The sequence below is a fragment of the Austrofundulus limnaeus genome, unplaced genomic scaffold (assembly GCF_001266775.1).
Source record: "Austrofundulus limnaeus strain Quisiro unplaced genomic scaffold, Austrofundulus_limnaeus-1.0 Scaffold510, whole genome shotgun sequence".
In the NCBI taxonomy this organism is placed as follows: Eukaryota; Metazoa; Chordata; class Actinopteri; order Cyprinodontiformes; family Rivulidae; genus Austrofundulus; species Austrofundulus limnaeus.
This window is the reverse complement of record NW_013952912.1, coordinates 359,335-371,892: the sequence shown is the minus strand read 5'-3', so window position 1 is coordinate 371,892 and position 12,558 is coordinate 359,335. Positions and strand designations below refer to the sequence as shown.

At 40.4% G+C, this 12,558-nt stretch overlaps 1 protein-coding gene across 1 annotated transcript in view; it reads left to right on the top strand.

The window, feature by feature from the left end:
* Positions 1-2,414: 2,414 nt before the first annotated feature.
* znf644a (zinc finger protein 644a) overlaps positions 2,415-12,558 on the top strand; it is a gene marked incomplete at its 5' end in the record, with an annotated part of 16,649 nt that continues 6,505 nt past the window's right edge. Inside the window, 3 exon segments of the mRNA XM_014025934.1 lie at positions 2,415-2,790; positions 6,295-6,885; positions 8,769-8,894. Of these exon segments, the coding sequence (XP_013881388.1) occupies positions 2,415-2,790; positions 6,295-6,885; positions 8,769-8,894 (1,093 nt within the window).

Here is a 12,558-nt window from a genome sequence, read left to right as displayed (position 1 = left end):
CCCCAAAATGGTTCTGATGCTCATGTTTATAAGGTAGTCACTGCCGGTATAAGGAAATGGCCTAAACAAAGATCTGCAGAAAACTTTCAAGTAAAAAATTAAGTAATTTTCCTAGTCACCCCTGTGTAAGTAGTGGCCCCAGTCTGGCCACCCCTGAGAAAAATGTCTGGCTCCGCCAATGGCTTTGTCACAATAATCTTCACAAATTCAGTAAGGTTTGACAATCTTATTTTTAACTATTAGCATACGGGGAAAGAATACTCCCCTAAGCCTTTTGCAAAGTAAATTTGATTTAAACTTTGTCTTTGTTTTAAGCAAACAATATAAAATAAACTGTTACTGACATCTGATTATATAATTTGTTTGTTTTTCAGGTCATGGCAACGAAAACGTCATGTCTGACAGGTGTTGATGAAGATGACAAAGATGCTGATTCTGAGTTCCATGCCCTCACTGTCATGCAGGAATCTATGAGAATGGCACAAGAATCAGACTCTACTTTTGGCAAGCCCTGTTTGAAACAGACCAGTGTTCTTGATGTTCTGTCAAACACAGATCTGTTGTCTCCAGTTGGACTGGAGAATGGACCTGCGTTGCATCAGGCCGTACAAGATCATGAACTCAACAGCATCGCCTCTGAAAAGGAGGAGGAAAAGAGCATCACCCCACTAAAGACTGTGCAGGAAATAGATAATTCAGGAATTTGGGGGTTTGACGTTGAATCACCYGAAAACTCATTGGATAATTTCAGTAGTGCCAGTGATCTCAGCTGGGATCCTCACAAAGAGTTTATGCACTTTCTGTGGGACAACCATAATGATTCCCCCAGTGAAGAGATTAAAGAGGAAGTCAAACCTGTCAACGTTCAAAGGAGAAGAAAACGAAAAATGGACATGGTTGTCATGGTGGACCCCTCAGAAGACCTGTACCCTAATATGAGCCCCGAGTCATCTGAGGAATCATGTGATGAAGAAACCCAAGTAGACTCCAGTCCTATTAGAGTTACAAAACCAGAAAAGAACTCCAAGCCACAGTCATCCCCAACGGACAAAGTTCCCAAATATCCTAACGGAACCGTAAAGGTTATCAAAGAAATCCTTTACAAATCACCTGAGAGTTCACATGAGAAAAGTACCAATCATAAAATTTCACCTTTGAAGATGGAGCTTATGATGAATTCGCATTCAGAAAGTAGTTCATTGCGCTACCCTTGTTCAAAATGTAAGCTCTCATTCACGAAAGAGCATCTCTTACTTTGTCATTTGAAATCTCATGATGACTCTTCAATTTCACAAAAGTCTTTTACATGTCCAGAATGCGGCCAGTCTTTTAAACAGAGTAGCACATTAACTGATCACATGTCCATCCATAAGGAGGAGAAACCAAAACCCRTTGAAGAAGTCAAAGATAGGAAGAAAAAAGAAAAAACTATCACTATGTATTTTTGCCCCCAGTGCTCGTTYGGAACAACTTGCCCAAACACATTTGTTCAACATGCAAAAACACATGAAAAGGACAAAAAGTTTAGATGTGACAAATGTTGTTATACAACTCAGAGTGAGAGCGATCTTAGGAAACATCACCTTCTGGATCACACTGTCATTACCGTTAAAAAAACACGACCCAAAGACGAAGTTGAGATGTTTCCCTGTGACATTTGTTCCTATAAAGCTTTTGGTAAAAAAGTTTTTAAGAAYCATCTAATACTACGTCATCAATTGACTCTTGATGAATATACAGCAGCACAGAAGAGTGGGAACACCGCACAACCAGCCAGGGAGAATGAGTGGCCTACATGGAAAACTCCTGTTGCAGATACAGAGTTCACATCTAAAATATCGTTAAAAAATCAAATGTGTCAAAACGATAGTTCACCCGATGAGTCCAGCAGCCTCTCTGACTTGTTCAAAAACAGTAAAGTAAAGGGAGAGCTCAAGTTTAAAGCAACAGAATCAAAACTCGACAAATCCATTAACGTTCTTCTGTCTCGTCAAAACAAYGGAAGCAAGGGTGCTGAACAAAATGAGGAAAGCAATAATTTCACTGTTCAGGATTCCAAAAGTGACAAAAATGCCTGCGACCAAACGCCACAAACAATGTCTGTCAAGGTGGAGTTTTCTGCTGGATCCCCAAATGGTCCGAAGACGAACATGGATCAGTCACCAGTCAAAAAGTCATCCTCTAAACGTAAAATGTCCACCCCGTATCGCAACACCTGTGACCAAGACTCATGCTTTATTTTACCAAAACCTTTGTCTAGTCCCAAGAAACTGAACCTAGAAGATGACCTAGATGAAAAAGACATTTTCCCAGGCAGAGATTCTGAAGCCAATAGTAGCTATTTTGAYAGTGACATCAACAAAGGAAAAAAACATATCATATATACCTATAGTAGAAGAATGTCTATGAGAGGTGCTTTACAGGCTTCCAGGAAACTGTTTGAGAAAATAAAGACAGAAGAACAAGAGCAGAATGACCCTGAAATYAAAGAAGAATCCATTGAAACTGARGTATTTCAAGAAACCTTTGAGTCCCACTCCCACCAAATACCGTTTGGAGAATCCCCAACAGATGATTTGTTAGAACTGGAAGCRGACCAGAAAAACTGTCCATACTGCCCTGCTATTTTTGAGTCTGGTGTTGGACTGTCCAATCAYGTGCGAGGACATCTTCATAGGGTTGGATTGAGCTATGAGGAACGCCATGCTGTGCCTCCTGAGCAGGTGGCTGACCAAGACAGGCGGCCACGTATTCGACGGAGGTTTTTAGCTATTCGCCGATTGAGAAAAGGTACGTAAAATGCTTATGACTGTCTTTAATTAGAAAATTGTTGCTTGTTGTGAGTATTACTACCTGGGAGTGGGTAGGAGGTGCAATTTGAAGGAATTTTGTGGACCAAGAATTAATCACTTGGGAGTAGGGGAGCTTGGATTAGGTATAAATTGCATTTTGTTTGTCACRTGAGAAAAGACCACATAGTTGAACAGGTAGTTAAAATAGTTACTTTTCAGCAAGAAGATCCTGGATTCAACTCCTGGCTSAGGCCTTTCTGCATGAAGTTTGCATATTCTCCCTCTGCATTYCAGTTTCCTGCCCCAGTTCAAAAAGTAGGTTAGGTTAATTGTTGGTGGGACCATGCATGGTTTTGTGTCTCTGTGTTAGCCCTATGATGGACTGACAACCTGTCCAAATAGGCACCAGCAGGTTCAATTGTACTTTTGCCACATCACATATCCACCTGATACTTAGTGATTGCCAATACTTACTCAGYGAGTTACCGGTAAATATTTTACTTGTGTTTATCATTGCATACCCATGTATTTCTYTCTTCTCATCCAGTGTTGAAGTGGGTTTCTCACTTCTTAGTGGCTCTCCCTGAATTAGTCCAGTGTCTGAAACAGTTTGTTGTAGGAATTCAAAGACAAGGCAAACGTTAGGGTTAGGTGTCGTGGCCTGGTGTCAAAGGTTAAAATYAGTGCACTGATCCATTTTCACCAGCTTGTACAAATCTCACAGAGGGAGAAATTATCTRAACTACCACTGTCCGGTCACCTTACCTTTTTTGGCATTGTCAATAAAGCGTTGACAAATCGACTGGGATATTATTCAGCAAGTGTGGATTCTGCCTAGTTGCCTTGTCTTATGCTGCGTTCACAGCGAACGCGATTCCAGCATCAAAATCACGTCCAATGCTTCAAGTTGGATGCTTGTGCACTTTGAGGTCAGACGCGAGTCAAAATTGCCCTTGAAGTGATTGACGCGCGTCTAACGTGTCAAGAGCCTCCCCCCTCCCTCCTCTGTCAGTCTCTGTTGGCGGATGAAATAAAGGAAGTGGCTTTGCTTTATTTACTGAGAACAAGAGAATGCCACGCTCATCAGATAATTAATTAATAATTTATTCACCAGATAATTCAGAGACTTTCTGAGTTGGGTGAGTTTCACCACCGAGGAGCTGTGAGCTAACGAGGCTCGCTTTCAGAGCTACCGTATTTATTCAAGTATAATACGTAAAATTAAATCCATAAAATCATCCATAAAGTTGGGGTGGGGGGTAGTCCTATACTCGGATAAATATTTTTACTTGTGTATTTTAACTGAAATATTGGCTTCATACATGCGTCCGGAAATGAGACCATGATGTAAAAAGCAGTTGAAGCGAACATACCTCTGACACTCCTTCGTGCTTCAGAGAGAGATAGTAACAGATCCAGGCAGGCGACATGATGTGGAAAAAAGGAGGAAAAAGCAGTCCTGCACCTTAGTAATGATAGCGAACTAATGACATTAGCATGTGACCGGRCCGCTCCTCGAACAACAGCWAACATGTTCGTCTGTAATGGYKGCCATCTACYGGTGTTCTAAAAAAGTTTGTATCCCTGAAAAAGTGTTTCCCCACCACAGGGGGCGCTCGCGAGTAGGAAGTACTCAGTTTTTCCCCCACAAGATGGCCCAAATCGCATGTGAAGTCTCTGAATTTTGTGTTGGCGCCTCCTGGTGGACTATGTGTAAAATGCCAGAATTCATATGATGCTGCTACAGCTGATATATATTTGTTGTCAAAATACCTTTTAGTGCATATCTTGTTAAAATAAAATGAACAGTCCAATGATCATTTTACTGATATGTATAAAGACTGCAAAGCCTGAAAAATCTGGAAGTCTGTATGAAATTGGAGGTAGTTTGAGGATAAAAATTTTTTATGCTTTTTAAGCTCAAAAAAGTGGGGTCGTATTATACATGAGATCATATTAAACATGAGATCGTATTATACACAAATAAATACGGTATTTTTGTCCCGAGCTCAGTTTGATGAGCCGCTGTCCCACATCGGTGCCCACATCTCCTGTCAGGACACCGACTACAGGCACTCAATTTCAGCTGAAGAGCTCCATCTGTCTCAGGTTAGTGGACATCATTCAGGAAACTGTCCCGTCAGAAAATGTGTCACTACGTCACACACTGGAGTCTCTCTGATTGGTTGACGTGCCGCGTCGAGCTGCAAAAGTTCCGATTTTCCAACTCCAGCATTCGACGCGAGTCAAACGCTCAAATCGTTCAAAGTGCGCTGGACACGCCGCAGAACTTCCCGACGCTGTTTGATGCGCGTCCACTATAGACTTTACATGTAAACCTGACGCTCCTGACGCTGAAATCTACCTCACCTAGCTTCTACTGGTGCAAGAAAAGCTACACTTTTCTCATTTTGGTTTTGCAACTGATTACACACTAGTGTTGGGCGGTATAGCTCATTTTCATATTGCGGTATGACCTTTAGAAAWTACTGGGGTAAATGGTATTRCAGGGTGGGGGGTGGWCCTCTCAAATGTTTTTCTCAGCATTCATATGCACTTCCCCTCACGCAACTCATACCGTCATAATTTTTTATACCGTTGYCATATTTTGATATTGCACTATAACAAARTACCTTCATACCGCCCAAGCCTATTACTCACTACTTATAGTTTATAGCTCTAAGTGAWAAGATATACTGTACGTAATTGGAAACCTCATTCTTAGCTAAGTTATTCAGAATAAACTGCTATGTCTTTGTCTTTGCAGATGATATCCCACTATTTGCCACCCTATAATGTCTAGWAAAGAAAAATAATGCCTCAGTGATTATATGCTTGGACTGTTGCCTTTTGAGAAAAATTAGTGGTGTTTTTTTTCCTATACCTGCTTTGATCCTGTTAAGAGCTGCAGAAAGTTGATGCCTGTCTTCAGTGGTCAACAGACAAGAGTTGGTGTACACCCAGAGAGAGCCCATACATGCCCAGGAAGAAGAAATAAACTCAGCACAGGAAGACCGTAGCCTAGATTTGAAACTCAGTACCTTCTTGCTGAAATCGATAGTGCTAACCAACTGCCCAACTKTTTGAAAAATACTTAMCTCACCTAAAGACACAAGGAGACCAGATCCTCACCACAGGCCCAGACCTTAAGGTGAGGCTTATCAGTTAAGTGAGGGAACAGCTCAAATTAGTAGAGAACACATTTCTATCTACCTATCACATGAAGAAGGCATCATAAGAGTTTAAGTCTGTTATAGTGTAGGTTTGTCAGTGACCAGAACCTGATCCTCCAAGAGTCGTCAGTTGTTTCTTTCTGTTATCATTTTGGTAACGTTGTACAAATCCAAGCACTGAACTGTCAAAATAGAAGTTTTAACCTGGCTGTACTGTACATCATGGATTTATATCTGTTTTGGTAGTACATATTTCAAATGGTTCATAATGCACTGGTACAATGTTTTTGTTTGTTTGTTTGTTTGTTTGTTTGTTTGTTTTACTCCAGCACTACAGCTAGACACGGATTCTGAGACGGTGACGAGCATTCACTCATGTCCACTTTGTGGGGACTCATTTGATAACAGAACTGGGCAGTCCAACCACATACGAGGCCACCTGAAAAAGCTTGGGAGAAGTTTTTCTGAAAAGAGCAAGTCCCCAATCATTTTACTRCGCGAGTTGATGCGTGACAAAAAGGAGTTCCAGCGAGCCGTTCAGATCCTGGGAAGAAGACGGAACCATTTCCATTACGGTGCTTTGCCAAAGCTACCCACCGCTAATCGCTACACCTCTTCTCAGACCGGCTTCCCAAAAAGTCATTCTGTCGCAAGYGTTTGCACTGATCCAAAACCACTGATGACCACGTTTTCTTTAGAAGCAAGTACATCTGAAAATGAGCAACAGGATAAGCTGGATGTTAAAAACTCTCTCTCAGGCACAACTGCCTTAATAGGAATTCTGAAGAGGAGAAAGTGTCAGGAAGACACCAGATTCAAAGGATCCTCTCAGACGTCGARAAACGAGTTGACAGTTTTTACAAACAGTGAGCACAGTTCAGGATCAAGAGTTGCATCTTTACTGCCAAACTCAGGATCAGGTAAGATACTCCTTCAGAGGCGTAACCAACTTACAGAAGAATGCCTGAATCCTGCTAACAGATGTAATTTTACTAAACTATTTAATGCAGTATCTTCACACCTTATATGGTCAAAAGTACATCAGATTATATAATTAAACATTTAAATATAGAATCACTTTATTGTATTTATTGAAAGATAGTCAAATTTAATGCAAGTCCAATTCAGTATGACARTATTTTTGTCATTATAATTCTTAAAATGTCTTGCTGAGGAAGCCTGTGTATTCATCACTTACACGTAATATTAATTTAGGACGAGTCAAAATAATAAGACTATTAAATGTTTTTTTCTGTTTGGTTATTTCTGTCAAACAAATTTTGAAAAGGCTGAATTTCGTGATTTTACTGAACAGGAACCAAATTTCTTTTTCAAATTTCACTTGGAGACATTTGGAAAGCCACATTCAAGCACAGATAATCACATTTTGTGTTGCTAAAATGAGATATCATCCGCATGCAATGTTATCCTCCAAATATCTTCACGATGTGTTACCAAAATGAATTCTGTGCTTAGTCATTTTTGCAAAAACTACAAAAGAAAGGGTTGGTTGTTTTTTTTTTACCATCAGAATGTGGAATTAGATAAATATTGCAATACTAACAGATTCTAAGGCCCTCTTCCCACATGGTTACAACCCAGTTAYCCTCTCCATGACCTACATGTCCTATGGGAACATGATCTCAGCAAATTAAAAAACTTCCTTCAGTGTGAAGGCAGGCATGATATTTTCCACATCTCTGAGACCTGAGTTCACCTGCACTCTTACTTCTCTCTGGGTAACATCCTGTGAGCTCTACGTCCCTASAACTATCCTAGCCCATACGCCAAGTTGCACTATTACTTCACGATTCAGGTACACACTAGGAAATAACCCCACATCAGCACAATTTTACCATAGCGTGTGAACATGTGATCGTAGCTGCTGCGTTCCATTTCCATAGTATTCCGGGAACTGGTAAATGGTAGTGACGTCATTTCCCAAAAAACCATATGAAACTGCATTCCAGTTAGGTGACAGGTGATTGTATTGTTGCCGCTAATCTAGCTACAACACTGCTACAATGTAAACAATGACAAAAAGAGCTCTACTACGTACGTCATGCAAATAAACATTGATTTTAATACGTACAGTATTGTACAGAAAACACACTAGTTGTGTGAGTGATTAAACATGCACAAAAATTAAGAAAGATAATTAACAGTAAAAGTTACGGAGTTAACTTTCTAAAGCTGCGAGTAGCCGCCATCTTGAAATCAAAACTGGGGGCAGTTTCAYTTCTTCCACTATATGAGTGGAATATTACCACTGGAGGGGGTGTTCCAGTTTAAATCTACCAATGGGAACAGGGAAATTACCACTTCCCAGAACTACTGGAACGCAGCATTAGGCATGAGGYCAGTGAAAGCAGTACTGCCTCGCATTCCTTACAACCAAGCCATGCAGCTGCCTACAAGCCCCATGTCACAAATAAATTGGTTCTGCCTCAGTATCCTGTCACGATAATAAGGTAGATGACCACAACCTAGATATAGATTCTGAAATCCTTTGGAGACTGATCACACAATGAGAAACCCACTGCGTTCTTAAAACTCTGCTGAAGACCTTGCAGACCCTGCAAAGTCYCTCTATGCTCTGGTTGATTTTTTACGACATAGTGGGGTTGTCATCCAGTGTGAAGGGGGTCTCAGCAGGGCCTGGTTTTGGCCATTCTGATTTTATTGCATCTTTAGCCATATTATGATGAATTCTGTCATTTACTTTGGAAAAACTAAACTTGTGTGTGTGTGTGTGTGTGTGTGTGCGTGTGTGTGTGCGTGCGTGCGTGCGTGTCTTTCACAGAAACTGGCGAATTCAAGAGGAAAATGTGCATTCATTGCAATGCAACTTTCGAGAGTGGAGTTAGCCTGTCCAATCATCTGCGGGCATATGCAAAACGACAAAGAATGGCCCTACTCGAGGGAACCAGTGAGTTCTGTCACTAAAGTCGGTATCACTGCGCTGTAATGTAGGAGACAAGTTGGTGGTGAAATTTCAGTTGCAGTCACGCTAGGGCTGAACAACATATCATGAGTATATCGTCATCGCAATATCAGTGTGCGCAATATTCATATAGCAAAGGGCTGCTTAGAGTGCTGTAATTGTTGACTAGGGGTGTAGAAATACATCAATCTATATTGATATATCTATTAAATGGTTAATGATTCAGTTATATYGAAGCAAAATGAAAATATCGATCTATATGTTCGTCATATGCTTGATGTGAATTGATCATATGCCCCTCTAAGACATTGTGTTAGATGGGCATATGATATTGCATTATATCAATTGTAGACTCGTGAATTGAATTGAAATCACATTGTGACAGACTTTGTGATATCGAGAGATATCGTATCGTGATAAAGCTGGCGATTTACACCCCTAATGTTTACTAATGTATTTCAAGAGTTTTGCATTTGTATTTAGGGCAGTAAAAGCTCACACCAGAAACAAATTAATCTACCAAATATGCTAAAGGTCACATAGAGTAGAAAGTACAGATTAGAAAAGGAGGGAAGAAAGAAAAAGACATATATTGCAACTGATATTGTCATCGCAATATTTACAAATATTTACACCACTGCAAGATTTTCTAATATCATTCAGCCCTAAGTCACGCTGAAGTCTGAGTGTTTATGACCAAGTGGCTATTGATGTGCATTGTTTTGAGTGGACACTTGAAGAAAACCATGACCTATTGTCACATCCACAACTCGCAAAACTAGTCTTGGCTGTGTACATTATTTTGTTGCCCAGCTCTGCTCCCATCATGCTCCTGTTCAGGTGTCAAAAAACTGCCCCAGCCCTCTAAATATATGGAAACTAAATTAATAATAGTTTAAGGGTCCTGAGCTAGTTTTCAATGAAACCACATTTGTGTTGCGAGTTACCACTTTGAATTGGCTCCTAGTTTCCTRCTGTGTCTGAAAACAAATAGAAACATGAAGTCTGAGACACAGAATCAACATCCAGCTGAGCAACAAACAGGACATCTTCTGATGTTTCTGTCAAATAAATACCTTTAGTGACAGGAACTGTACTTGTTTGAAGTTTGCACCATTATTAACTTTTCTTTTTTTACAAAAAGAGCCCTAAAAACACAGAGATCTGTGCTGGAGTCTTGTAATACTGAGGCTGCAAGTTTGAATCCAGGTTGAGTCAGGAAGGACATCTGGTGTAAAACAAATCTACCTGAGCTCACTCACTGKGGTGACYCCTGAAGAAGGGAGACGAAAAAGATACTTTTTACAAAAAATGTGGTTATTGAGGCTTTGATGACTTTTCACAATCTGATGGGTTTAAACTCTCTTCTTGGTCAGGAGTTTTGGATCATCTTGGATACAAACAGCCACAATGATCTTCCTTTGGAGAGTGGCTGGGCTCAGCCTTAAACATAGAGTTCAAAGTAGAGCCTCTGTTGCTCTGCATCAAAAGGAATCAGTTGAGGTAGTTTATCTGATCCGGATGCCTCCTGGACGCCTTCCTGTGGACATTTTCCAGGCCCATCCCACTGGGAAGAGACCCAGAACTCTGGAGGGATTATCCTYGATACTCCAAGTTGTACGGATACAGACATGTAGGGCAGTAAAGATTTCTTTCAAAAACTTACCTTCAAATTTATTAAAGTCTCAGAGCCAACAGGCTGTAAGGAAATAGGTTTGCCACCTCCTCGTCCTTACCTCCCTGCTCCTCTGCAGCTCCAAACCCTAACCCTGAACTTCCCTGTCCCGTTGAATTGTGTGAGAGCATTGCAGGCTTTTTGTGAAAACTGTGGATTTCTGAGGGTCGTGATGCAGGTAAATGTCAGGAGGGGTTGACCTGAATGGGAACAGCTTGGGTCCAACAGGAGGAGATGGAAAATGAGGTCTGGGTTTCTGTCCTGGACCTGTTGCCTCTGACCTGACCACAGATAGATTGAGCTAAACCTGGAAAATGAGGTTTTCTTACAAAACACAGCAACTATTACTTCCTGTTATACATTCAAAGACAGTCGACCTTAAATGACACTGAAACTGAAACATCAGAAGACTTCTGCTCGGGGTAGGTCAGGTGGTTTAGAGAGACAACTTCAGCTACAGTTCTCACATTTTCTGTGTTGCAAAATCAGTTGTTTTGAGCAGGATGTTTCACCTTCTCTTTGGCAGGAGAAAATAAGTTTTCACAAGAAAAAAGCACTTCCCTCTGACCGATCAGTTTGCTTAAAGAATAAAGACATTAGTTTGCAGACACCAACTCGTTCTGAAATGAGTCGCTTGCTAAACTTTCAGAGCTGGCTCCATTAGGGTGACAGAGCAGAACCCCAGAGCTACTGTTCTGTATTTACAGCTGCTTTTCTAACTGTTGCTGGGTGTCAGAGCAGCTCAGTGCTCTGGAATCACAAAGTAAATCTGAAACTTTCTGCAGCTTTTATTCTAAACTGATTTGAAGAAAAACAACTAAACATGCCTACAGTAGCTGCGTTTCCATTGCAAATGTGCGCAAAACTTTGTCGATATTCTGTTAATGTCGAAAAACAGTTTTGCAACTGTGGTGTTTCCATTAAGTAAGAAATGCTATTAAAGTCACGCGTGAATACGTTTGTTCTCATGATAAGTCATTACAAACATGGCGGTGATGGATGTAAACACATAGCATGTTGCTACCGCGACACTAGCGCTCATCATCAGAGGAGACGTCGGCGTCTTTTATCGAGACTTTCCAGAGACAAGTCCCTACTTGGGAGCGACTATGTATGCTGTGTTTTTGGGAAATTGTAGTCGGTGAGTTTACTACTTTATACTACTTCTGTGATATTACTACTACTTCTACTTCCTGTTATCTTCTTCGTCGTCGTCTTTTTCGCCAGTAGAAACAGCTGGCTGTTGATCACGTGACTCCTGTGATGCGAAAAATGTGTTTCCATTGCAGTTTTTTTTTTTGGTCAAAGTTTTTTTATTATTTTTAACAAACAGAAAACAAACTAACAAAAACACACACCCCTGAGAACCCTCCCATCCCTCCCCACCTATACCGGATCTACTAACAAAACATAAATACGTCTTGTATTCATATAACAGACAAAACAAGACACAGGTGTGTGTACAAAGAACCAATATTTGACCTTTACACAAAGTTATCCATTGCAGTTTTGCGAAACACACCAATTTTGAAATGGCCGAAATACCACCTCATCCTAGCGCAAAAACTTTTTGTCGAAAAACGTAATTTTTTTYGAAATTGATGTTTCCATTGAGCAAATTTATTTTCAAAATTCTAATTTGAGCATTTTCATGGTCAGTGGAAACGCAGCTAATTAAAGACCTAGCATTCTTTGAAGAAACATCTTTGGCCCATTGCCCTTCATGTCAGAAACTGAGAATAATTTATCTTTCAAGGAATCCCCGATTAGTTGTAACACTAGACTTTATTTTAACTGTAAAATAAAGACTGTAAAAATACTGTAGGCTGTTTAGTTTTGTAAATTTTTAAAATATATATTTTAACACAGACAGAGCCATTTTATTTACACACAAAGCATTCTGGGTAAATGATGACGTGGATAGGTCCTCGGTGCGAGGCCTGTTAGCTTTTACGCTAGCACCAATGTTAAATA